The sequence below is a fragment of the Acanthochromis polyacanthus genome, chromosome 22 (assembly GCF_021347895.1).
Source record: "Acanthochromis polyacanthus isolate Apoly-LR-REF ecotype Palm Island chromosome 22, KAUST_Apoly_ChrSc, whole genome shotgun sequence".
Taxonomy (NCBI): domain Eukaryota; kingdom Metazoa; phylum Chordata; class Actinopteri; family Pomacentridae; genus Acanthochromis; species Acanthochromis polyacanthus.
Window position 1 is genome coordinate 9,050,393 of NC_067134.1, and position 27,967 is coordinate 9,078,359.

A 27,967-nucleotide genomic window follows, 5' to 3' on the forward strand; every position below is an offset into this window, starting at 1 on the left:
ATGCTCAGATTTGCTTTCTGATGGAGCGGCAGGTGACGGACAAGTAGTTCAAGGACTGTTGGAAAGTTTAAAATCTGATTAATGGTGCAATCAGAGACAACAGGCTGTGCTATGACTTCATTTAAAAAAAAGACAGATTCTATGAGTTACAGTTGAGGTTTTTTTGTTGGGATGCAAAAAGTCACAAAGGTCATCGAATTTTAACCCGTTAAAGTCTGGCGGCCCGCGGGCGGGCCGTTTTTTTATCGGTATACGCTTTTTTTAAAATAGAAGGACACTGCAAACACGATTATACAAACACTATACACACATAGAAAGCTGAGATTCTCATGAATCCGCCGGTATAAACCACTTTCAGATGTGATTACCACAGCGGGTAATATAAACACATTTATCCAACAAACAACAAGTCAAGTAAACGTGCACAGCTCACCTGTCGACGCAGTTTGGACGCTCGTTTCTGGTCATAAAAGAAGATAATCCACAAAAACCGGCCAGAACCCAAGCTTAGCCATCCAGAGGAAACAATCCAGTATAATACTTTGGCCAAAACATGTCTCGAAATAGGTAAAAAATCCAGAAAACGATCGGCTCCGTGCGCGTGCACGCGGCGCGTGGTGGCGCTGTGCGTTTCATATTCACTGCATCTTTCTATTATAACTTTATCATACACGGTCCTATTTTCTTTGTTCGCGATTCAAAATGGATACTGGAGGCTTCTCGACCGCTTCAAACCGGACTTCAACCAATCAGGTGACTCGTTTCCGCCTACTTCGGCGATTTACCCAACCATGGCCGAGTCTGACAGATATCGATTACATCACTTGATTGACTTGTTTCTCAGCAAATCACGCCGGAGGAAACGTTAGATTGACAGGCCTGGTAGCCAATGAGCTTGCTGAATGGCTTGCCTATAAATCCCGCCTCTGCCAGCGGCTTGATATGATATTTCATTCGTGAGCTCCGGGGTCCACCTGCTGTTTCTCTGTATTCCTCTCAATCTGTGTGTGTGATCGACACTGAAGCCTATCTGAAGTGATTTTTTGAGTTCTTTATGAGTTTTTGGAATGAAAATGAAGTGGAAAATGAAGTGAAAAGGAATTTATACCATTCTGTAGAGAGTGTGCACAGTGTATAAAGAGTGTATCCAACATTGACAGGGGCGGAGCATATCAGTACAAATACATGTGTGAAACACTCATTTCTTGTAGTATTGCTCTGAAATTTTGACCTGAACTATGTAAGACCCCAGGCTTTTGCAATATTGTGTTTTCAAGCTGTTGCAGTGCTGCCACACTGATTTTCAGGTGTTTTATTAGGGAAAAAATGTAGGCGAGAAAAAAAATTCATCCTAATTCAGTGTGTTCCAACATACATAACTCTGTGCCAGTAGCACCTAGAGTAATTCTGACTGCACTGGGTGAAAATTCAGGTTGTCAGCTTTCAAATGAGACCCCAACCATGCATGTACTCCAAACAGTTCAAGAACAGCATTCAATTTACTTTCTGTAAATCTCAGTAGAAATTTCGGGCGGAAATTGACCAAACCTTAAAGAGAAGCAGAAATCGTATCCGACATGAGACTTAATGTTAGAGGGTGTCTTCCATTCTTGGAAAGCTTCCAGCGTTGCAGACAGATGAACCAATGGCGTACTGGTGTAAAGCTTCAACTATGGTGTTCAGACTCATGAGATCAAGCTAATACGATGAAGTGTGAACAAACAGCCTGCGAGCAGCTACAGTCCCGTTATCACAGCTTTCACTGACTGGAGACTTTCAAACCATATCTCCCAACGTTTAAGACGTTCTGACAGTTTTCCCTTGGAAGGCTGCGTTACTCATGCCTTCACGTGTGAACGCCGGAAAATAAATGGCTGCATAAACATCCTGATGGAAAATATGTTACTTTAGTCCTGGTGAGCTGCAAGTGAGCAAATCGGGCTTTTCTTCTGTTTAACGGGATCACTGAAGATACAGCTTCAAAACATTTCACATAGCCAACATGTAACACGGGAAGAAACCCTCTTTATTCTGGTTTTGAGGTCCCATTTACTCGGTTCTTGTGTTTTTTTGAGTACTAGCATGTCAAAGTTGATTATCTTCCATCTTTCTTCTCAATTAAATGGTTTAAATGTTGGTGTTTATTTCTCCTCAGGCTTCTTCGAGCCCACAGCGAGACAAAAACTTGAAAATGAAGGTACGGCGGTAAGATAAGACGATGAAACGAGGTGCAATCAAAAGTTCAAGAACGACGCGTCTGTCAGCAGGTCTGAGATAATCCAACCTCCATGTTATGACCACAACTCTGGTAGCCTTCGTTTGGTTTCATTTGGTTCTTTGATTCAGCAGCATTGGAGTCACAACACCCACATAGAACGATGAAAATATCCATCCATTGCTTTCTGAAATGTTGTTTAAAGAAAAGAAACATTGGACTGTATTTTCATGACTATGTAGATTCTTCTGTCATCTGGTTCTTGATGATCGTAGGAGCTTCAGTAGAAATCAGCTGCACTTCTCTTGTGGGTTCTTGAAGATGTTCCACCATTACCCAAGGTTCTTCTTCAGTTCTAGCTGACTAATGGGGAGCTACAGAGCTTATGGTCCCTCCAGCTCACATGGCTGATGATCCATTAATGACCAGGACTCAAATGTCTACAGGTGGTCCAACAACAATCCCAGCAATCATGGTGAAGGAGCTGCCAGTTACACAACAAAGGATGGGGATCTTCCAAGTCAGGAGGAACTCAAGATGTTAACGATGGAAAAACTTTCCAGGGAGACAACTGCTTCTTGGACGAAGGTAGAATGTCTTCCAGAACCTGCAGAAGTCCAGTTGATTTCTACTGAAGCTTCTATGACTATGTTCAACTAAAATCAGAACTCGGCAGATTGGGTCCTTCCCAGATGATGCTTTGAGCTCCTAATGTGATCGTAATGGTTGATTAACGTCAAGGATCATCAGCAGTGACCGGAGGTGGGTCTGTAGCTACCACCCTCACATTAAACAGCAATTGAAAAGAAGGTCTGTGAGACCAAAGAAGGTCAGGAATTTATCCTAACAGACCAGAATCTGAAGCCTAAGAATGAAGTAGAACATTCAGATGTCGGAGTCAAGTGCTCCATCAAGACAACACTTTGAAAAGATACAACATTTTTGGCTGCACTGACGCTCTCCCCCCGTCCTACTCACCGGACTCGACATCCTGCAACGTCTTCCTCCCCAAAATAAACAAATTCAACATGAGAGGTTGCTGCTTGGACTCAGCGGAGGAGGTCCAGAATGCGTCACAGACTGAAGCGCTTACATAACAGGACTTCCAGGAAGTGGTCCAAGCGTGGCAGCAGTGGGAGTCGACCGACATGTCTTATTTGTCAGGGCGGATACCAAGAATTAGCAAACCAGGACGCCGATATCCACGAATTACACCCAACACTTAAACAGGGAACTTTTAAATGCCTTTGTTCATGCATATTTGGCTTTAGGGTCAAATTGGTTAAAAAACAAAACAGTAGTTATTACAGGTTTCATCAGGATATGATATAATTCTTTCAACAATGATACGGTAGCAACAAATCTACACGATTACACTGAAAAACAAGAAAATTCAGATAAAATGCAACAAAAATCAACATATTCTCTTCAGAATGATTAAAACAAACCTGTTGTTTCCAATAAAGTGTCAACATTTCTCATGTTTAAGTAAAAAGAAGAGCTTTAACGTGATGACCAATCATTAAAACACATAGCATAAAAGAAAACAAGACTTTCCCATTAAAGCAGATGACATTAAAGCTGGACTTTAATGACCAATCAACTAACAACGTCACTACCAGCTAGCCATCTTCTGTTGACCCAAGTTCTGTTTGAATTCCATTTTCCTTTGATGTCACTGTAGCATTGGTCATCAAATCGATTTACTGATCCAGATCCGTGTGTTTTTACACCCCGTTGAATGTTAGATCCCAGAAATACCGAGGCAGGAGCACTGGGAGCAGTGGATCGCTGCACGACGGTGGCTACATTTAAATTTTGTACAGTTTTCTGCCTTTTGTCAACAATAATACAAGTTTCTCATTAGCTTCCAAGAAGAGCAAACTCAGGACTTTTCAGACACAATTCCACTCTGCAGATCCATGAACAAGTGGACCTCAAAGCCCCCGAAGCAGTTTATGGGTGTTTTCACGTTTCCGCAGAACTTCCAAATGAAAGGTTCTACGGTGGAACTAAGGAGAGTCTGGATGTTTCATTAGAATATCCTGCAGGAGTGAAAGTCAGGTTGTTTCACTGAGAGTCTGGGAAAGTTTAAATATTTGACTTCAAAGGCTTCAAACTGTGTGAAAGGAGGGCATTGTCTTGTATGCAGCCAGATTATATATAAATATATATGAAGTCCTGCAGCTCTGCGGAAACAGAACAACCATGAAGCAGGAGAGAGGATCAGAAATGAATGTCTTCTGTGCCGTTTTAGGAAGTTATACTGTCAAAAAACAGCAAAAAAGGAAAACAAAGAAACCCTGCAATGGCTTACAAAACCTGCATTTTCCCACAGGTGTTACCAAAACTAAGGAAAAATTATTTCTTTTAGTGAATCCAGTGACTGTTGGGGAGTCATTTTTGCCGACACCAGGTTTGAGGTTCAGAAGTCACCGGTTAAACTTGATGCAAACCATTGATTTGGAAATGAAAACAAAAAGACGAAGTAGCGCTGAAACTAAAACATTTGTTTGGATAAAAGCTCCATTTTCACTTCAGCTGAAAAAAGTCTAGGGTTTAGATGATATGATTGAAGATTAAAACGAGAAGAACCAACGGAAATGGTGAAAAAAAACCAATGAAATTTAGGTTGTAGAAATATTACTTCAGCCTTAAAATCTGTGAAACGCTGCTTATTTGGAAGGTGTAATCATCTAAAGCTCAGTTTCTGGGCGTTGTTATTAGCTTCTGTCCCGTTTTTCCTCACTGTAGAGTCATTTTTCTCTGCAGTATAAAGTCCGGCAGCTCTACAGAAACAGAACAACCGTTTATAGGAATAGAGGAAACTCAGAAGTGCAGAATGACAAAGTTACAATGACAAATAACCCAAAAAAGGGGAACCCCCCCCCCCCCCAACAAAATCTGAACTTCTTTAGTTAACCATTTAACCCAAGCTGACAAAAATGGGAATCAGCATGTCAGACATTTTTGTGATTTTCCAAACACTGGAACGACAGCATCTCTAGATACTACAGATATTTTACCACTTATGTTTGATTTCTTTTTCTACTGCTACACGCTGCCTAAAGTTTAGCTAAAAATTCAATGAGTTTCTGTCACATGACTGTCGATCCAAGCTGAGTTATTAACGGCTTCTCGGTTGTGTCGAAAAACAGATCCCCCCCCCATTTTTATTATATCCGATTATAGCAAAAACTATTTTTGGTGAGTTTCTAAATGAAATGCGTAGAATAAAGCGATTTTGGCTCATTTCAAGCATTTCAATTCGCTTAGGACAGCTATCTTTTTTACAGCTGATAAATGGTGTAATTTTTGGGATAACTTTCATTTTACGACGAATATTTTGATAAAGCTCTCTGATTCTTAGCTTCAGTTTCATTGTTTTCAATGACTAGTTCAAGAAGCGTTGGAAAGTCTGCCAAATCTTTATAGTTTATAATAACTTCATTAATATAGCACCTTTAAGAACAGCGTTCACATGGTGCTTTGACATGCAAACAATGAGACGATCCATCAAGACATGAGACGAAGCAGAGCAGTCGAATAAAATAAATAGCATAAAAGATAGTAAGTTCAATGAATAATTAGCTAGATTAGCACGCCTGTCAACCAAAGGAAGTAGGCAGCTTAAAGATGGAAGAATAAGACTGAAGGTTAAAAATTAGGAATCAAAAAATTAGGGAATTAAAGACATTACACAAAAGAATGGATAAACTAAATAGGACATAACGGAAAACTAATTAGAGCCAAAGGTAAACTTGGCATAAAAGCAAGTTTATAAAAGACTCTTCTTGCTACGATACGACTCTTTCCCCTCTCTAAGGTCATAATCACCTTTAGATGGCGCTGTAGGAGATCAGATATCGTCTATTCTGATGTGACTAAGCAGACTAGAGGTCTCCATATTGGTCTGTCATCTAAATCTGACCTTCTACCGACTACGACATAAAGCCAAAGATCAGAGAGAACCCTCAGAACTGCTGCTCTGTCGGTGTCACTTCTCCGGATATCAGTAAATCTTAGTAAACCTTTAATCTCCAATGTGTCTCTCCTCATCGCTGAAACACTTTCAGGAGCTGCTGGCTGGTTTTGGGGTTCAGAGGGTTAAATATTTCACAAAAAAGGAGGAGATTGTCTCGTCTGAAGAGGATTTTCTCTCTTTTTTCTTGCCCGTAGTCGCTCCATGTTTACGTTGCCATCCTACCGCACAAAAAAGAAGAAAAAAAAAAATCACTTAAACGCTGAATATTTAATCGTAAATGTGCTGGTGAGACTGAGTTTGCACAGAGGTCCTGGCAGAAGATCCCACAACACGTCTGAAACATTCAAGAAGCAGCTGGAACGCCGGGACTCTCGCCAGTTTGTGGAACGTGGAGAGTCGAGCAGAGCTTCCGTCCCCGAAGGCGAGTCGAAAACCGCTCGGCTCGAAGCTGGTGTGTGCGTGTTAGCGTGTGTTAGCATGTGTCAGCGTGTGTTAGCGTGTGTCTCAGTGTGCTGCACGATGAGGGGTCAAAGTGTTCGAGTTGGACGCACACGCTTGAACACTTGAGAGCTTCCATCCACATGAACAGTGGAAAGAGTGCAGAGGGAGGCAGCGGTGCGTCTCTGCAGCTGGCTGATTGGCCGAAGGGCTTCACTTTGAAGACGTCCCAGAGAGAGGGGGGATGGAGGGGATGGAGGGGGGTGATGGTGGAGGGAGAAACCACAGAGTGACGGCGAGGATGAGGGAGTAACGCCAACGGGCTGCCTGCCGTCCCCGGAGACGTCGCTTCATCTTCCACATTTTCTCCACTTGGCCGTCGTTTCTGCTCTTCAGATGTGTGAAAACGCTGCAGCATCTCCTCCACTTTCAAACCAACAAAAAAATAAAACCCCAGCAGCGATAATTCACTTCTGAACCCCAAAACTCACCAGCGGCTGTGAAGGAATGAGCCAGAAACACGACGTTTAGCACGGCCAAAAAAATAGTCCTGACCTGGAAAATCAATTCAATTAAAGCTCAAAATTGGGAATTTGATTAAAAATCACTTGAAAATTTGCCAAAAATAAACAGATTCTGCAAAAATCACAAAAATTTCACCCCTTTTTAGCGATGACTCTTAATCTAATTTGCTTTTCTCAGCAATATTTGTCACAAGAATTTATACAACTTGCTTTTATTAACCAACAAACATTCATTGTTTTGTTGGTTGAATTGCATTCAAATATTTCTTTATTTATAAAATAACCGACTTCAATTTTTATTTTTCTAAATACATTTTTCTCAGCTTCTATCAACGGTTGTTTTATTTCCCAGTAAATCTTTTTTTTTTTTTTTTGCTGCAACCAAGAAAGCCAATAGTCTTCACAGAATTTGTTTTCCTCGTGAACATCTGGCACAAGAATGAACTAAAAATAGTCTCAATCTGGAAAATCAACCAGATCAAAGACAAAAATTGGGATTTTTTTAAAAAAATCTTTTGAAAATTCTCCAAAAATAAACAGATTCTGCAAACATCACAAAAAAAATCACCACTTTTTTGTGATGACTCTTAATATAATTTGCTTTTCTCAACAATATTTGTCACAATAATTCATACAAATTGGTTTTGTTTACCAACTAACTGTCGGTTGAACAGCAGGTTGTGTTTACGCAAAATTATTTAACTTTCTTTATTTTTTAAATAACTGACTTAATTTGAAATTTTTTAAATACAAATTTTCTTTACTTCTTCCAACTGTTCTTTTTCCCGGCAAATCTTTTTTTGTTGCAACCAAGAAAGCCAATAGTCTTAAAGGAATGTGTTTTTCCCAACAGTATTCGTCTCATATTAACCAACATTCACGTGTTTTGTCGGTTCAACTGCAGGCTGTGTTTACACAAAGATATTCAACCGTCTTTACATTTTAATGATTTATGCTATTGTAGATGCACAAAAGACATTTATGAGTGGTCTCTCCTTGTTCTGTTTCCACAGAGTTACGGGACTTCAGATTGCAGCAAAAAAAGAAATTAACCACAGTGAGAAAAAATGAAACGGGAGCGAAAGGCACCTGGAAAATAGACATATTTGGTGTCATTTTTGTCTTTTGTCTTATTTTTTGTGACTGTCATTTTTAAGATTTGTGTCTTTTTTGTATTTTTTGAGTCGTTTTTGCGCAATTTTGTGTCATTTTTACATCTTTCTGTGTCATTTCTGTTACTTTTTGTGTAATTTTTGTCATTTTGTGCCTTTTGTGTAATTTTTGTGCAATTCTGTCTCATGTTTGTGCCTTTGTGTCATTTTTGTTGCTTTCTGTGACTTTTTGTGCCATTTTTACATCTTTCTGTCATTTTTGTGACTTTTTGTATAATTTTTCTGTCATTTTGTGCCTTTTGTGCCATTGTGTCATTTTTGTGTCATTTTGTGTAATGTTTGTGCCTTTGTGTCATTTTTGTTGCTTTTGGTGACTTTTTTTTGCCATTTTGTGTTGTTTTGTGTCATTTTTGTGCCGTTTTGCTTCATTTTTGCTTCATTTTTGTGCCTTTTTGTGTTGTTTTGTGTCATTTTTGTGCCGTTTTGCTTCATTTTTGCTTCATTTTTGTGCCTTTTTGTGTTGTTTTGTGTCATTTTTGTGTCATTTTATGTAATGTTTGTGCCTTTGTGTCATTTTTTTGCTTTTGTGACTTTTTGTGCCATTTTGTGTTGTTTTGTGTCATTTTATGTAATGTTTGTGCCTTTCTGTGTCATTTTTGTGCCTTTTTGCTTAATTTTTGTGCCTTTTTGTGTTGTTTTGTGTCATTTTTAATCTTATTTTTTGCATCTTTCCCACTTTGTCATTTTTGCATCTTGTGTCATTTTTATTGATCTATATAAACAGATTTTCTGACTGATTCTGTAAGAAGACTTCAAAATTCCACAATTTTCGTGTTTTTTTTTTCAAAATAAACTACAAATCTTTCCAACCCAGTGGCAGGTTTGACTACTCATTTATAATTAATCATAAAAGGAAACCGATCTGTGAATAATGAGCTCACGGTGTGTAAAAATGTGGAGTTCAGAGGACAAATTCATTCCTAATTTACTCTCCTTGTTTCTGTCGTTATTCTAACGGCTGTAAATTCTGTTCTTTTTTAACTAGCAAACAGATGCTGAAAGCTGCAACCCTGACAGTTGTTTTTGGCTTTAAACTCATTTCTTCACTCTGTTCCTACAACTATTTCTGGTCTCTTCCTCATCGTTCCTCCGCTCTCTCTGCTTTCTTCCTTCACCTTTCCACCTCCCTCTCCTCGTCCTCCTCCTTCCAGTGGGATCAGAGGAAGTTAAGCAGGCCGGTGGCGCTGGTGGGCTTAAGGTGGGTTTTTATGAAGGAACGTATGCTGTCCGTCATTAACACCGCGTGGGCGGCCGATGTGTGTTTAACGTGAGTCGAGAACAGAACACAGCCGCTTACGGGTCTCTATAAATAGACGATTACTCCAGGATACATACGTGTGATTTACTCTGAGTGGATGAGTGATGTGGGGAGGTGTTCTCTCAGCATTCAGACAGATTTCAGGGAAGATGAGCAAATAAGTACCTGACAAAGAAAATCCTGCACGAGGAGAAACATGTAAGTGAACTGAAAGGGTAAAGGGACGCAATGAGGACCAGCAGAGTGGAAATATTCAACTTTAACAGACTTTTACCACCAGTGGGTTTAAGTAACAACATATTATTAGGAAAAAATAAAGGCAAAATTACACCTATCAGAGCCAGAAATGGCAAAAACAGAACAAACAGTTGGATTTCCAACTTTCTGATGGTCTTTAAACATGTCATAGATCTTGGCTGGACAACTTAACCAGATCTAAGCTTAAATCGTGACATTGAAGATTGCAGATACAAGACTAAAAACAGTTTTTTAGGCATTTAATCCCACATATAAATACATCTGCTAATACAAAAAGCATAATATGTAAATATATATTTTTTTAAAAACACCAAAATGACAATTTTTCTCTGGGCCAGAAATGGTAAAAACACAACAAATGGCTGGAATTCCAATTTTCTGACGGTCCTAAAATGTGTCATGCATCTTAATTGGACAACTGAACCAGATCCAAGCTTAAATCGTGATATTTTAGACTGCAGATGAGAGATTACAAGCTGAATTTTAGACATTTAATGCCGTGTTTAAACACACTGGCAAGTATAAACATCATAATATGTTACTTTAAAAATCTGCAAAATGACACCATTTATCAGAGCCAGGAACGGTAAATCCAGAACGAACAGCTGGATTTCCAACTTTCTGATGGTCCTCAAATGTGTCATGGATCTTGGTTGGACAACTGAACCAGATCTAAGGCTAAATCCTGATATTTTAGATTGCAGATACAAAATTAAAAACTAAATTTTTGGGCATTTAATCACACATTTAAACACGTCAAGTGCAAGTATAATGCCATAATAAATAGATTTAAAAAAATAAAAATAAAAAAATCGCACCTTTAACCAGAGCTAAAGATAGTAAAAACAGAACAAACAGGTGGATTTCCAACTTTCTGATGGTCCTTGAATGTGTCAAATATCCTTGTTGGACAACTTCACCAGATCTAAGCTTAAATTGTGATATTTTGGATTGCAGATATGAGATTTGAAACCGTTTTTTAGGCATTTAATCCCACATTTAAACATGTCTGCAAATATAAACAGCATAATGCATGTATTTTAGTTTAAAAATCTCCAAAATTGCACCATTTATCAGAGGCAAAAGTGGTAAAAACAGAATCAGTAGCTGGATTTCCAACTTTTTGATGGTCCTTGAATGCGTTATGTATCTCAGCTGGACAACTTAACCGAACCTAAGCTTCATTCGTGATAGTTTAGATTGTAGATAAGTGATTAAAAAAAAAAGATATTTAACCCCACACTCAAACACATCTGCAAGTATAAAAGGCATAATATATATTTTTTATTTAAAAGTCACCAAAATGAGGCCATTTATTGGAGCCAGAAATGGTGAAAACAGAAAGAATCCTCAGACTATCCAAACTTTCCAACAGTCCTTGAAGCAGCCATGTAAAATAAACCATTTGTGCTCATCATGGCCTGTAGGAAAACTAAAAATTCTGCATTAATCACTGCAGCTGAGAACCCATTAGTGACTCAGATTAACAGTCCAGATTTCCCAGTACTGGTAACGCTGGTGGAGAAACAGTTCCTCATGTTGATTAAAATGTGTAACAGTTTTGTAAAACAAATATTTAAAGAAATTGATTGTTCCTGTGGTATTTTTTTGTTTCCAGTTCAACAACACGATGAGTCGTCTTCATCCATTACTGAGCTCTCCTCTAGATTTCTATTTCGCGTTCTTTCTTTCTTTACATCATCTCATCGTATAAATATGTTGAGTTTGGTAAAAACTCGTGGACTCACCGTTTTCCTGAAAGTCGATCTTGACTTTGTTGGACTCGGAGCTGGTGGCTTTGGTCCACGTCTGTCCCGGCTGCTGCTTGGTCCACGCCGTGATGTCGCACCAGTAGAAGCCTCTGTCGGACAGCTGGACGCCCGCCAGGCGAAACCGGAACTCTGCTGGGCCGGACTTAGTCAGAACCAGACTGTCCCTGAGTGGAAAACATCAAAAAACCATCAGCAAACATCAGTGAAATATTCTGCGTTCATGTACATGTATACTACAACCGGGTTGGTACCTCCTGTTGGGGTCTGTGGCTCCTCCATGCTGCATCACGTTGTCGGGGCTCAGAGTCATGATGGTTCTCACATTGCTATCCAAGCTGTCCTGTGATTGGATGAGCACCGAGTAGCCCGCCTCCCCGACGTTCTCCGTGCTGACAGAGCAGCTCATCTCAAAGGTAGCTCCGCCCACAGAGGCCTCGCGGATACGTTTGGCCACGACATTCAGAGACGGACCTGGAAGCAGAAATTCGATGGATCACCTTTAAGTAGGAAGTCCTTCAGTCCACCTGTAGCCTCCATTAGCCACTCAGTGGTGCAGAATAGTCTGACTTTCATTCAACCAATCACGGTCATCCTGGGACGCACTAAGTGAATGACAATGTGATTGTTGAAAGAAATAAACCCTTAAAAGATGTTGGCTGACTTTGTGAAGCCGGCTGATACTTCAGCTCTGGATTCTTAAAACCACCAACAGCTAGCTAGCTGTCTGTGGAACATTACTGAAGTACTACCACTGTAGGTACTTCATCAACAGAACTCCCCACCACTTGATCTCGAAAACATCCTCGACTGTCCTTGTTCCAATACCAACTCTACCAAAACTAGGGACGTAAAATATGAAAGTCACTCAGCTACAAATGCTACTCAGTTACAAAAATCCTGTTCGAGTAAACCTCAACTCATTTTAAATGTCTGAATTCTAGCAAGAAACCATTAACCATCACAGAAGTCTTGGTGTCCCTTTACAAGCTAAACCCCCACAATGTTCTCTGCTTGCAAATATGGAATGGCCCAAAGTCTGAGCGATCACCTCGTCTGGTTGCTAAGCTAATAAACAGTGAGAAGCTCCACCTGGTGGTGCAAGAAGGCACTACAGCTAGTCTAAAGCCCATTTTCTGACATACAAGTCCTTTGCTTCAGCCGTATTGGTTCAATATTTGGAATCCGTTAAAGTTTTTACAGTAATAAATTGATTAAGACTTGATGATTAACATCCCTAACTAAACCATGGTTTTCTAGCGCCATCTGTGTACCTTTTGAATCAATAATCAATAACAGTACCCATGATTTAATTTCTGCAGAATTAGATGCAAAAGCTGTTTAGTTACAAATACTACTCAGGCATAAAAACACTACCCTAGTCGACTTCTTCTAGCCGCAAACCATTAACCATCACAGAAGTCTTGGTCATGGTGCCCCTTTACTTAACTTCTCCAAACCTGCCATTGTCAGTGTGCATGTTGCCGCTTGTTTTTGTTGTTTTGAGGGGATTTTAGCGAACAGAAACCCTCACATAGCAGAAGGGGAGTAGAAAACTCCTAAAGACGAGCAGCCAGCGGCAACCTTCCACCTCCAGTCTACATCCGGTTCGTCGTAATCGGCCACCAGAGGAGGAGGGGAACCCCAACGGAGGCCAACAGGCAGCGATAAGCGATTCAAAGCAGCCTCTCAGCGCTGCGGTTACATCATGGCTTAATTAGCTAAATTGAGGTCAGCAAGTTCAACATGTGGGACTGAAATAAAGAGGAAGTGTCTGTGCAGAAGACGGCGAGACAACAAGAGGTCTGTTGCTGAGGGGTTTTTCTGTGAAGTCTGGAAATGATATCAACACATTAGAGCGTATTCATGAAACTCAACAGCGGGGCTACTTTGGCCGGCCGACAGCTTTCTGGATGCGAGTTAATGGTTCAGATTTTCTGTGTGTCTTCCAAAAATACCTCATTAAGTACCTCATCAGCCGATAATGCTGATTTCCCCGTAGCACAGACTGAACACTCACTTTTTGGCCCGGATTTCTGAACCGAGCGAAACCAGCAATTTTATCTGCATGTGACGCATCATAAAGTCCTCGAGCTGAACAGGAGGCAGCGATAGAAAGTAACGTCAAAAAACAAAACTGGGCCATTTTATCTGCTCGTTTTTTCCCCAAAAGTTTCTCTAATTTTAACCCTTTGCATTCCAAAACCCACTAGTGGGTTTAAAAGGCGCGTTATTTTCTAGAAAAAATGCACAAATTACGGCATTTATCAGATCAACGAATTGTAAAAACTACTCATCTGTAACATGTTATTCCATTAGAAAGATTAGAATCGTGACATTTCAACAAAATCTGTTTAATCGACATCATCATTTAAAAAATTACTAAAACTAGACCCTGTAAAACATTAAAAATTCTGCCCTCCATGACTCAACTGTGAAATTATTGATGACTCAACTGTGACCAACAGTCAAGTGATAAAAATTCTGAGTTTTCAGCTGAACTGCAGGCAGTGTTTGGCAAGTACGGAAACAAATTAGAAATCTAAGTAATGAAGTGTCTATAGTAAGTGGAGCCTCCATTTTTGTGTTTTTCTTGTCTTTAATGGGATGCAGCTGGTAAAAACTTCCTTACGTTTGGTGTCCCATCGAACGGTCAGCGGCGAGCTTTCGTACACGGCGGTCCTCAGCAGGACTCCCTGGCTGTTGACGCTCCAAGAGGAAACGTTGCAAACATACTGGCCCATGTCGATCTCCTGCAGGGAGGGAATGAGCACAAAGACATGACGGACGTTTCCTCGTTCTGTTCTGCATCCGTTTATAGACATTTGTCCTGATGTTTCTGATGTCTTTGGAAGGTTCTGCTGGTCTAAACAACGTCTTGCTGCATAAGATTGCAAATCAAGCGCTTTGTATTTGGCGGCTGTGTTTCGCTACCTCTGTGCGGAGGAATCTGAGTTTGAAGGTGTTGGGCTGGACTCTGCTCAGAGACAACACGCCGGTCTTCAGCCTCTCGGCGTACATCGGTCCTGGCGACAGGTTCCCGCTGCTGTCCAAGGAGGCGATGGTATGTGAGGTCTGAGGATCGTCCCCGACACCTGTTGAGGATTTAGATTTAGATTTGGTGCGTTCCAGGCTTTAGTTGGCTCTTTGTGGAGGTAAACGTACCTGGAAGCGTGGTGTGCTCCCAGCTGACGCCCAGTCGGCCTCCTGGAGGTAACTGGGTGATGTTGGTCACATGACAAGCCAGCTCTGTGGGTTCGGCCGTCATCTGGGGGCTCTGGGAGGCTTCCAGGGTCACGGTGAAACTGGGTTCTGCGGAGAAAAAGTGAAAAATCATAAGCTAAACTCAACTTCATTATGCAGTAGGAAACTTTAAATGAGGCTGTCCGATAACACCGACTCTTCTGGGTTTTAAACTCATTTGCAGAGTTGTTGCTCTGGTAACATTCGTCGGTTGAAATGGATGGACGGATCTTAGGAAAGGTACAGGTCACCTTTTTTTAGCCAACAAAGCAGTTTGAGGGCTGCTACCTTATCTCCACCCTGTCCTTCATGTTTTTATATGTGTGTCTGCACCAAAGACAAAAAAATGACCACAAAATACACAAAACAACTACAGAAAGACAAAAAAATGACCACAAAATATACAAAACTACTGTAGAAAGACAAAAAATGACCACAAAATACACAAAACAACTACAGAAAGACAAAAACGACCACAAAATACACAAAACTACAGAAAGACAAAAACGACCACAAAATACACAAAACAACTACAGAAAGACAAAAAATGACCACAAAATACACAAAACAACTACAGAAAGACAAAAAAACGACCACAAAATACACAAAACAACTACAGAAAGACAAAAACGACCACAAAATACACAAAACAACAACAAAGACAAAAAACGACCACAAAATACACAAAACAACTACAGAAAGACAAAAAAACGACCACAAAATACACAAAACAACTACAGAAACACAAAAATGACCACAAAATACACAAAACAACTATAGAAAGACAAAAAATGAACACAAAATACACAAAACAACTACAGAAAGACAAAAAATGACCACAAAAAGATGAAAAATAATGGAGTTTATGTGAACAGTTGTTGTGAACCTGACCAGTGAATGTATAGTCCTGACAGTGAAGAACAGAGGTGGTGATATGGAGCTGTGTGAGTGGAAAAGATGTCATGGAGATGATATTTATAGATGAATATTTATGGATAAACCAAAATACTGTCTGATAAAATGACTCCCAGTCTGCAGAAGAGAAATATTCTGGCAAAAGAAACATAAAAAGTAGAAAACCACAAAAGAGTGTAAGAATAAAAAAGCAAAAACCACAACATGGAGAAGTACGTCAGCTGATCTGAATCCAATAGAACACCTTTAAGGGTAATTTAAAGAGAAAAGCAGAACAACGGGCTCAGCAGGTTCCTACTGTGGGGTCTGCGTTTTAAACTGTCTTTTATTTTACACAGGACTGTTCAACATATACACGCTCTCTGCTGTTGTAAACTGCACATATGCAGCTGGACGAGCCGTTCTCTCTCTGCAGAACAACAGAGTTTATTTAATTATCCGTCTGAAGCGAATCGGAGCCCTGATGACTCCAACCTGATAACGCCAGAACTGAAGCTCCTGCCTCCGGTGGTTTGCTAAATCACCGCACAAACACAAAGTGGATCCGTTTGGTGGCTTCGTCTTTAAATAGAGTCGGCGGCGGAGCCAAGTAACACTCCTAAGTGTGTGAGAGGAGGTGTGTGCGGGTGCTAATGGAGTGTGTGTGCAGGTCCTCAGCCAGACGTGCAGATTGAACCTTTACACGTCAGTGAACAGGAAGCACGCACAAAGACTTACACCTGTCCAACAGTCACACACACACGCCGCAAAGCAACACACACACACACAGAAAACATGCTATAAATACAAGTACGTGTGTGTGTTTGGCAAAGGAGGTGGTTTGCATGATGTCAGTTGGACGTCACACACACACACTGACTCATGCACTGTCACCATCTGCTGTAAAAGACACACACACACACACACACACACACACACACACACACACACACACACACACACACACACACACACACACACACACACACACACACACACACACACACACACACACACACACACACACACACACACACACACACACACACTCTGATCGATGAGGAAGTGTGAAGCTTCGCTGCCAGTTAGCCACGCGACTCCTTCCTCCTTTCAACCGGCACTCGTTTAGTCGACCGATTCTCCACCGATCCGATTCTGGATCAGAAAATCACTGGATCTGTGTTTCCTTAAAAACAACAGACCATTCTCCTTTTAAAATGCTTCATACAAAACCGAGCATTTAATTTAACCCTCCTGTTGTCCTCATTTACAGACACCAAAAAATATGGTTTCCTCGTCTGAAAAAAATCCAAAAATTCAGCGAAAAAAATCCCCAAATTTTTCAAAATCCGCAAAACCTTCAGGAAGAAAATTCAAATAATTCCTTCAAAGTTTTACTTAAAAGTCTTATTTAAAAAATCCCCCAATTTTGGCAAGAAAATTCTTGTAAATATTTTTAAAAATTTGCAAAAATCTTCCAAAAAAATCCTAAAAATATCTAAAGTATTCTATTCTAATATTTTATTTAAGAACATTCACAAAAAAAAAAATCAACCAAAATCCAGAGAATTTCGATTTTTAACATTTCTTTTTTCCACCAAAAACATTCAAAGATTTCCCAAAAATGTTGAAAATCATTGAAGTTTCACTGAGAAAATATTTTTTTCCCCACATTTTCAAACTTTAAAACCCACAGAAGGAGCCTTTTGACAGAGACTCAACACAAGCAAAACAGAAGCTATCAGTGAAAGTTCAGACTGATATGTTGAGATTATAAACGTCTTTTGTTCATTTTGTAATTTGAGCAACAATATCTCAGATACTATTAAAGATAAACGCCCAAACTTTTCACTGTTATTTCTTTACATAATTTTCTAAGTCTACAAGTGTTACCAAGACTGGAAAAAACAGCGGCACCACATGCAAAAGACATTTTACTTTTAACAACCTGAACTGCAGAAAGATGTTTCACCATCCAGAATGTGTCCTCCAGCAGCCTGTTGATCTGTTTTATAACGATCCAGTTTGTTTTGCGTCCGAAAACTCTCTGAATTTTTGTCAGGTGACTGTTGGTCACAGCTGAGTCATTCATAGCTTCACGGTTACAGCGAGGAGTGCAGAATTTTCTGTTTTTTACAGGATATGATGAGGGCAAATGGTTTATTTTTGGTGAATTTTTTTAAAAATAATTTTTGGTGATTTTGCTGCAGCATGATGATTTCATTTATTTTTCTTGGCAGAACCAGATTGCACATGATTAGTCCACAAACTGTTGGAACGGTAAAAATCCAACTAATTATTCTGTTTTGACAGTTTTTGGCTTGTATAAATGACATCATTTTGCTGATTTCTTTTCAAAAAGATCAAACTTGCTGGCGGATTCTGGAGTTCAGGAGGTGATTTTTGTCTTGTCGACTATTTGCGATATTGAGGTAAAAGGAAAATGATTAAGTTTGTTTTGCATCTGAAAAGTTGATGAATTTTTGTCAGGTGACTGTTGGTCACAGGTGAGTCACTCATAGCTTCACGGTTACAATAAGGAGCACAAAATTATTTGTTTTTACAGAATCTGATCAGTGGAAATGGCTTATTTCTGCCGAATTTTTACACTAATTTTTATTTTGGGGTGATTTTGCTGCAGCATCACGATTTAAAGCTCACATTTAAATTATTTTTCTTGGCAGAACCACACCTCACACATGATTAGTTCACAGTCTGTTGGAAAGCTAATAAAAATCCAACAATTTTTTAATTATTACACATGTGGGTTGTTCTAAAGGACACCATTTTGCAGATTTTTTTTAAAAAGACCAAACCTGCTGGTGGATTTTGGAGTTCGAAACTTTTTTCTTATTGATTATTCCGAGATAATTAGATAATGATCAAGCTTGTTTTGCATCTGAAAAGTTGATGAATTTTTGTCAGGTGAGTGTTGGTCACAGGTGAGTCACTCACAGCTTCATGGTTACAATAAGAAGCACAGAATTTTTAGTTTTTTACAGAATCTGATTAGTGGAAATGGTTTATTTTTTTGTGATTGTTTTGGTTATTTTGCTGCAGCATCATGATTTAAAGTTCAGGATTTCTCCATTTTTCTTGGCAGAACCACATCTCACACATGGTTAGTTCACAGGCCGTCGGAAAGCTAAAAACCAAACCATTTTTTCTGTTTTGACAGTTTCTGGCTGCTGTAAATGGCATAATTTTGCTGATTTTTTCCCTCTTTTTCCCCCCAGTATAAACCTATACAGTTTCTCCTGTGTGTCTTTGACTATGACCCAAACTGACCGACCTCTCAGGCAGAAATCCAGAAAACACGGACGATGCTTGCAGGACAAAAACATCCTCGTCTCAAACCAAACGACGATCCTAAACGGCTCCTCTGTGATACCCTGAGTGTGGCGGAGGAGAAGTGGTGTAAAACAGGCGTTAAAAAGAAGAAAAGGCTCCATTAGTGTGGCTCGGGGAGGCAGAGCGTGGAAAAATAGGTCAGTGTCAATAAGACAACAAAGTGCTTTCATCTGCTGCGCTTTAGCTTCACCCACTCCACAAACCTTTCTGCTGAAAATTACTGCCGCAATGAGATTTGCAACTCAGTTATTTTCCATTATTGGTTCATCTCGCAATTATTTTCTTGATTAAACCTGTTTTTTTGGCTCCCTGAGGCCGAGGAGTTGATTCCAAATGTCTCAATTTGTCCCAGAAACAGAGCAGAAGTCAGATATGTTCAGCAGATTACCGCGGAAAAATATTTAAAAATGTACGTTTGAGAAGCCGTGAGATGATTTTTCATGAGGAAAATGAAAGTTGTTGCAGATTTTATCCCAAATGATCGACTCTGAGCCCCAAAACCCAGCAGAGGGTTCGAAAAGCGCCGTGCTGTCTGGTAGTTTAGTGCGTTTTTGTTGAAGTTTGGGGTCAGTTTGTGGGATTTTTGGGTAATTTGGTGTCTTTTTGTTGGGGTTCTGTGTCAGTTCAGTGTGGGACCTTCGAAAAAATCCTTGGTCGTCCGTACAGCAAATTACGGACGACCAACTCCTGCCAAATCCAAATTTTTGGTAGTCTGTACAAATTTCTGGTCGTCCGTAATTCGCGGCGTTTTTTTTTTAGTTGAAGCAAAAAATAAATTAAAAAGTCACTTTTTTAAAAATCTTTAATTATATCTTGTGTAACTTTAATACTACACTCCACCAAGACTTAGATCATCATCCTGAGATCGTTATGATCACTTTTAATATGGCAACTCTACAGAATCATCCCTGAGAGTATTCCTTGATAACAAAACCAAGCGTCTGCCCTAATAACCTGTGTGATCCAAACTGAGACCTGTGTGGAAATGTGGGAATCGAACCTCCAAACATCGAATAATAAGAAAAATCGGAAACGAAACTCTTCATTATCCATTATAGCCCCCTCTGTACTGTCATTCAATGATCGAAGCGAGACCCCTAAGGAAAGTTGGGAACCGAAGCAATAAATATGAATAAATGGTTAGAGTCGGAATCGACATCGCTCAACATCCACACGAACCCCAACCGGAAACTGAAACCTGCGCGAAAGCGATGCGCAATGACACAAGATGGCGGCTCCTGCAGGTTGAGAACCGAGAAGTTATTCGTTGTTTTAAATTAGTAAGAAATCATTTAATATGTCTGTCTGAGCGGCGGTCGTCCGGGGGACGAGCAAGAATGTAGATATCGTAATGACGAGTCGTCCGGCCGACTTTCAGGTCGCTACGGATGAGCGGACAAGCGTGAAGGTCCCACACTGTCAGTTTCTTTTTTTGTTTTTGTTTTTTTTTTGGTAATTTAATGTGTTTTTGTTGGGGTTCTGTATCAGTCAGTTGGGTTTTTTGGTAACTGAGCCTGTTTTTATTGGGGTTTGTGTCCGTTTGTAGGGATTTGTTGTTAATTTGGTGTGTTTTTGTTGGGATTCTGGGTCAATTTGGGTTTCTTTTGGTAATTTAGTGTGCTTTTTGAGATTTTATGCCAGTTTGTTTGGTTTTTTCAGTAATTTAGTGCGTTTTTTGGTGGCGTTTGTGTCAGTTTGTTGCTATTTTGATAATTTATTATGTTTTTGTTGGCATTTGTGTTCTTTTGTTAGGGTTTTTTGTAATTTAAAGTGTTTTTTGGGGATTTTATGTCTGTGTTGGTTTCTTTTAGTGTGTTTTTGTGCCAGTTTGTCGGGTTTTTGTGTAACTTAATGTCTTTTTGCTGGCGTTCTGTGTCTGTTCGTAGGGTGTTTTTATGATTTAATGTGTTTTTGTTGGGGTTTTGTGTCCGTTTGTTGGATTTGTGGGTAATTTGGTGTCTTTTTCTTGGGTTTTGTCTGTCAGTTTGTTGTTTTTTTGGTAATTTAGTGAGTTTTTGTTGGGGTTCTGCAGCAGTCCGTTGTGTTTTTGGTAACTGAGCCCGTTTTTATTGGGGTTTGTGTCCGTTTATAGGGATTTTTGGTAATTTAGTCTGTTTTTATTGGGCTTTGTCTCTGTTTGTATGGATTTGTTGAGGTTTGGGGTCAGTTTGTGGGTTTTCTGGGTAATTTGGTGTCTTTCTTGGGTTTTGTCTCTGTTTGTTGTTTTTTGGTAATTTAGTGTTTTTGTTGGGGTTCTGCAGCAGTCCATTGGGTTTTTGGTAACTGAGCCCGTTTTTATTGGGGTTTGTGTCCGTTTGTAGGGATTTGTTGAGGTTTGGGGTCAGTTTGTGGGATTTTTGGGTAATTTGGTGTCTTTTTCTTGGGTTTTGTATTGGGGTTTGTGTCTGTTTATAGGGATTTGTTGTTAATTTAGTGTGTTTTTGTTGGGGTTCTGTTTCAGTTTTTGGTTTCTTTTGGTTATTTAGTGTGCTTTTTTGAGATTTTATGTCAGTTTGTTGGGGTTTTTTCTGTAATTTAGTGTGTTTTTGGTGGGATTTGTGTCAGTTTGTTGCTATTTTGATAATTTATTGTGTTTTTGTTGGCATTTGTGTTAGTTTGTTAGGTTTTTGTAATTTAGTGTGTTTTGTTGGGATTTTATGTCTGTGTTGGTTTCTTTTAGTGTGTTTTTGTGCCAGTTTGTTGGGTTTTTGGGGTAATTTAATGCCTTTTTGCTGGCGTTTTGTGTCTGTTTGTAGGGTGTTTTTATGATTTAATGTGTTTTTGATGGGTTTTGTCTGTAGGGTTTTTGGGTGATTTAGTGTTTTTGTGTCATGATACTAGATTGTCATGTGAATCAAGGTCATGTTGTGACTAAATTAGCATGTGAACACGCTAATCTGGAGGAATGTTTTGGTTTTCCTGCACACACGTGGAGCGAGGCAGCAGCTGCTCTTCACCGGGAGTTCAGGAGGCTTCGGCTGGAATGTGTTTGCTCCACGTTTCCTGCACAGTTTCTGACGTGAAAAAGACGAGCCTAAAGAAGCGCGTTGGGCCAAAACAAGCGAAGGCGTGCGAGGCTCTGCTTTCAGATCTGAACGAGGAGGGGAAGTCCACCCAGACGGACTTTCAACATCACAGCAGCTAAAACAACAAGTATCCAACGTTCATGTTTTAATCCCACCGAGACGTGTACGGCTATTTTCATTTCCCCACATTTTAGACAAATAGTAATCAGCGTTGCTTTGATCCTCTGAAACACAGCGGCAGGTGTTTAAAAAAAAACAAAAAACTTAAAAATCGCCAAAATGGAACCATATATCGGAACCAATAACTGTGAAAACAGAAAAAATTGTCGCATTTTCAATGCTTCAGCGGTCCTTGAACTCATCAGGTATCACATTTATTTTTGACAGGAAAATGAAACAAATCTGACAAAAATTGTGACAGATTTCGGCCGAACTGCAGGCAGAGAGGAGACGACGGTGAAGAGAAATTAAAAATGACAATATGAAGAACAGGAAGACTTAGACTTTCAGAAAATGTGTGTCTTTGTCTTATTTTAGCATCCTTTTGTGGGCATTTTTTTGAAATTTTGTGTTATTTTTTTGTCATGTCTGTGTTACTGTGTCATTTTCTGCCTTTTTGTGTCATTTTTCAGTTATTTTGGGCCTTTTGTGTAATTTTTGTGCCATTGTTGTGTCATTTTGGGCCTTTTGTGTCTTTTTGTATCAATTCAACATCTTTTGTGTCATTTTTGTGTCATTTGTATCATATTTGTCTCTGCCACTTTTGCATCTTTGTGAATTTTTGTCATTTTTGTATCATTTTTTGTCTTTTTAATCATTTCTATGTCTTGTGTATCATTTTTGCATCATTTTGGTGTCATTTTGTGCCTTTTTGTATCACTTTTGTGCCTTTTTGTATCACTTTTGTGCCTTTTTGCATCATTTCTATGTCTTGTGTATCATTTTTGTATCATTTTGTACCTTTTTGTATTATTTTGGTTTCATTTTGTGCCTTTTTGTATCATATTGGTATCATTTTGTATCATTTGTGTGTCTTTTTTGTGTCATTTTGTGTCACACAGTTCTTATTCATGGTTGTTCTGTTTCCATAGAGGTCTTCACACTACAGTGATTAAAAATGTGTCTGGAGCAGAAAATGTCCAAAAACTGCTCCAGAGGGATGAAGGATGATTCCAGTTTATTACATCTTTGTTGCCACCTCTGCAGTTTTAGCATCATAACAGCAGCAGCAACACTGAAACACGTCTAAACAGACTCCATGACTCCAGAGTCGACCTTCTGTGACTGATCACAACTGCACTCCACAAAAAACTACCAATACAACTTCCTGGTGGGTCCAGCCTGCAGCAAAGCATCGTGGGAAGATGGGACAGCCTCAAGGCCACGCAGCAACACAATGGCAACAGACACACACACACACCGATCATTTAGAGAGGCTGCTGCTCTGGTGGTGTTTCTGTGGTATGAAGGAATGTATAGCCTCAGGACAAAGTGGAGGAGAGCAGTATGTGGGACGCACACACACACAGGCAGTGTTTGCAGCGTGTGTGTGTGCTGGATGTTTCACCAGTGAAATGAGTGTAACTGGGCTTGTTGACGGTGTTCTCCAGAGAGTCAGTGCCACACACACAAGTACAATGTGCAGATAACACGCTAACGCACACACACACACACACACACACACACACACACACACACACACACACACACACACACTTTGTGCCCGTAGAGCCTCCCTGATCTTTCTAAATGTAACTGGGATCCTGGAGGCTCTGTGGATCTTCTGCTTGAACTTCTTCCACTCAGGGTCTCATTTTCACTCACTGTGGGTTCATTTTAAAGTCCTGCAGCTCTGTGGAACCAGAACAACATGTAAATGTGCAGTAACAGGAGATTCCTGGAGCTGCTGGAAGCTGTGGACGTCCAGTATGAACAAACAGGACGTTTCCGTCTCTCTCTGACTGTAATCTGAACAAAGCTGCGTTTAAGGACCTCTTATAGTCAAAGGAGCGTCTGATCATTGTCCCTGAATGCCTTTGTCACCGGCTGAACAACTTCACAACCTTTTGTGCTCCGTTCACTGAACCTCACCCTCAAAGAAAAGACCGTTTTCATGCTGCGTTTAAGTTCCTGCTCAGATTATAGCACTGAGTAATAATGAATAGATGGAAGCAGTTCGACAGGATTCACCACAAAACAAACAAGTTTCACCTGCAACAGCAGAAGTCCAGGTGTGTCCAACTCGTTCATTTTAATCTTCTGAGCCCCAAAAACCAACCAGCAGAGTTAAAGTTACGTCATCTTGTTAAAAAAAAAAAAAAAAAAATCACCAAAATCAAACTGTTTTTCAGAGCCAGAAACCATTAAAAACAGAAAGAATCACGAAGATTCTCTCCTTCTGACGGTCCTCAAACTACACATCCAAGTTTATGTTTAAAAACACGATATTTAACAGATTATTTTTCCTCCATGTTTCCGTTAAAAATTCAAAAACTCTCAAAATTGCAGTGCCCTCATAAGCATTTTATTATACGTGTCTCGATTAAAATTTACTGTTTGTGAAACACACTAAATTATTTTTTTAGAAACAACAAACGGAAACAGAATCTCGAGAAAAAGACACCAAATTACACAAAAACCCTACAAGTAGACACAGAACCCCAACAAAAACAATAAATTATCAAAAAACCTTACAGATCCACACAAAACTCCAACAAAAACACAATAAATTCAGGGTTCTCGCCAGCGCATTTCAGCGTAACGGCCCGTTACGACAGTGTAACGGGCCGTTACGCTGTCAGTTTAAAAGATACGCTGTGATTAGGGCCGCTACATTGTTATTTTGACAGATAACACCATGTGCATTTGTTTTTATCGACTGGGTGCCTATCTAGGTTAAATTATTCATTTCTCCCCACCTCAGTCGTACTTTCCTGTCGATTGATCCGTTCCCGTCTAAAATTAAGATTCGCTTCCAATCTCGGGTTACAATTAGCATGTCTCGGTTGTTTCCGTGATGCCATGTATGGTGAACAGTGACCTAAATCACGAGCATTTGGAGCATCTGCGTGACGCTCATTGGCTGACATCTGGGCCGGCCGCTCGCGAGATTTAAAGAAGGCTATTGCGCATGCGGGAGGATCTGCCGTTATGCTGAAAAAAACATCCTGGTGAGAACCTTGAAATGATCAAAAAACCCTACAGATCCACACAAAACTCCAACAAAAACACAATAAATGATCAAAAAAACCTACAGATCCACACAAAACAACAAAAACACAATAAATGATCAAAAAACCCTACAGATCCACACAAACCTCCAACAAAAACACAATAAATGATCAAAAAACCCTACAGATCCACACAAACCTCCAACAAAAACACAATAAATGATCAAAAAACCCTACAGATCCACACAAACCAACAAAAACACAATAAATGATCAAAAAACCCTACAGATCCACACAAACCTCCAACAAAAACACAATCAATGATCAAAAAACCCTACAGATCCACACAAAACTCCAACAAAAACACAATAAATGATCAAAAAACCTTACAGATCCACACAAACCTCCAACAAAAACACAATAAATGATCAAAAAACCCTACAGATCCACACAAACCTCCAACAAAAACACAATAAATGATCAAAAAACCCTACAGATCCACACAAACCAACAAAAACACAATAAATGATCAAAAAAAACTACAGATCCACACAAACCAACAAAAACACAATAAATGATCAAAAAACCCTACAGATCCACACAAAACTCCAACAAAAACACAATAAATGATCAAAAAACCCTACAGATCCACACAAAACTCCAACAAAAACACAATAAATGATCAAAAAAAACCTACAGATCCACACAAAACTCCAACAAAAACACAATAAATGATCAAAAAACCCTACAGATCCACACAAACCTCCAACAAAAACACAATAAATGATCAAAAAACCCTACAGATCCACACAAAACTCCAACAAAAACACAATAAATGATCAAAAAACCCTACAGATCCACACAAACCTCCAACAAAAACACAATAAATGATCAAAAAACCCTACAGAGCCACACAAAACTCCAACAAAAACACAATAAATGATCAAAAAACCCTACAGAGCCACACAAAACAACAAAAACACAATAAATGATCAAAAAACCCTACAGATCCACACAAACCTCCAACAAAAACACAATAAATGATCAAAAAACCCTACAGATCCACACAAACCTCCAACAAAAACACAATCAATGATCAAAAAACCCTACAGATCCACACAAAACTCCAACAAAAACACAATAAATGATCAAAAAACCTTACAGATCCACACAAACCTCCAACAAAAACACAATCAATGATCAAAAAACCTTACAGATCCACACAAAACTCCAACAAAAACACAATAAATGATCAAAAAAATCTTACAGATCCACACAAACCTCCAACAAAAACACAATAAATGATCAAAAAACCCTACAGATCCACACAAAACTCCAACAAAAACACAATAAATGATCAAAAAAAACCTACAGATCCACACAAAACTCCAACAAAAACACAATAAATGATCAAAAAACCCTACAGATCCACACAAACCTCCAACAAAAACACAATAAATGATCAAAAACCCTACAGATCCACACAAAACTCCAACAAAAACACAATAAATGATCAAAAAACCCTACAGATCCACACAAACCTCCAACAAAAACACAATAAATGATCAAAAAACCCTACAGAGCCACACAAAACTCCAACAAAAACACAATAAATGATCAAAAAACCCTACAGAGCCACACAAAACTCCAACAAAAACACAATAAATGATCAAAAAACCCTACAGATCCACACAAAACTCCAACAAAAACACAATAAATGATCAAAAAACCCTACAGATCCACACAAACCTCCAACAAAAACATTAAATTATCAAAAAAACCTACAAACAAACACAGAAACCATACAAAACACACTAAACTACACAAAAACTCTACGAACTGACACAGAAACCCAACTAAACACACTAAATTACCAAAAAACTCTACAAACAGAAAAAACCCCAATAAAAATAGTCTTAATTATCGAAAAAACCCAACGAACTGATACAGAACCCAATAAAAACTCACTGAATTATCCAAAAACCCTATAAGCAAACAAAGAACCAACAAAAACACACTAAACTATCAAACAATCCAACAAACTGACAAAACCCCAGCAAAAACACTAAATTAAAACTAAAACAACAGCAGACAAAATCCACTAAAATGTCCAAAAACACTCAAGAAAATCTAGAAAACGCCAGGAATCATCAGTTAAGGGAATAAAGCGGCAACCTGACGATCCAAATCTGTTAAAATGGCTTCATCTGGAAGATCCATAAATACTTAAAGTGACCAGATTTCCTTCTGATGTCGGCATTATTTGGCATCCAAAGCCCGCACAGGGAATACGGCGCTCGTTGTTGATCCGTGGCGACAATATGCCGGCCAACAAGCACCAACCGGACTCCATAAATATCATTAAAGGGCTTCTGCTCTCCAAAAACAAACGGGGACAAAGTAAACTGGGCTCGGAGGAAACTTTGAGCCGGTCAACCTGCCAAAACGCTTCCTGGGAATTCCCAAAACCATTCCCAGGATTATGTAAGACGTGTTCATGTATTCAGGAGTCCACTTCTGTCATTAGCATTTGGAGTGTGTTAGAAATCAGCAGTGGAGCGTCTGATAGGCCGCAACACGTCACATGTCAGGCAGGAAAACCAGAGAATAATCCACTTTTTATTCTCCAAAAACCACCAATGTTCAGCTGTCCAACGGATCGTG

General features: G+C 39.5%; 1 protein-coding gene and 1 long non-coding RNA gene across 5 annotated transcripts in view; both read right to left on the reverse strand.

Moving 5' to 3' along the window:
* ptgfrnb (prostaglandin F2 receptor inhibitor b) overlaps window positions 1-27,967 on the reverse strand; it is a 98,910-nt gene that overhangs the window by 36,441 nt on the left and 34,502 nt on the right. The window contains exons 6-10 of the mRNA XM_051941666.1: window positions 14,785-14,931; window positions 14,554-14,714; window positions 14,252-14,372; window positions 11,874-12,093; window positions 11,599-11,786 (exon numbers count right to left, since the gene is read on the reverse strand). Of these exons, the coding sequence (XP_051797626.1) occupies window positions 11,599-11,786; window positions 11,874-12,093; window positions 14,252-14,372; window positions 14,554-14,714; window positions 14,785-14,931 (837 nt within the window). The remainder of the gene's footprint in view (window positions 1-11,598; window positions 11,787-11,873; window positions 12,094-14,251; window positions 14,373-14,553; window positions 14,715-14,784; window positions 14,932-27,967) is intronic.
* Window positions 24,530-27,911, reverse strand: LOC127531775 (uncharacterized). Of its 4 annotated transcripts, none has more exons than XR_007938857.1 (3): window positions 26,585-27,911; window positions 25,997-26,375; window positions 24,530-25,793 (listed from the first exon to the last, which is right to left on the reverse strand). It is a non-coding gene; the product is annotated as an uncharacterized LOC127531775 (long non-coding RNA). The 4 variants fall into 4 exon arrangements; XR_007938858.1 differs by having other exon boundaries at window positions 24,530-25,943; XR_007938859.1 differs by having other exon boundaries at window positions 24,530-25,688; window positions 25,891-26,375.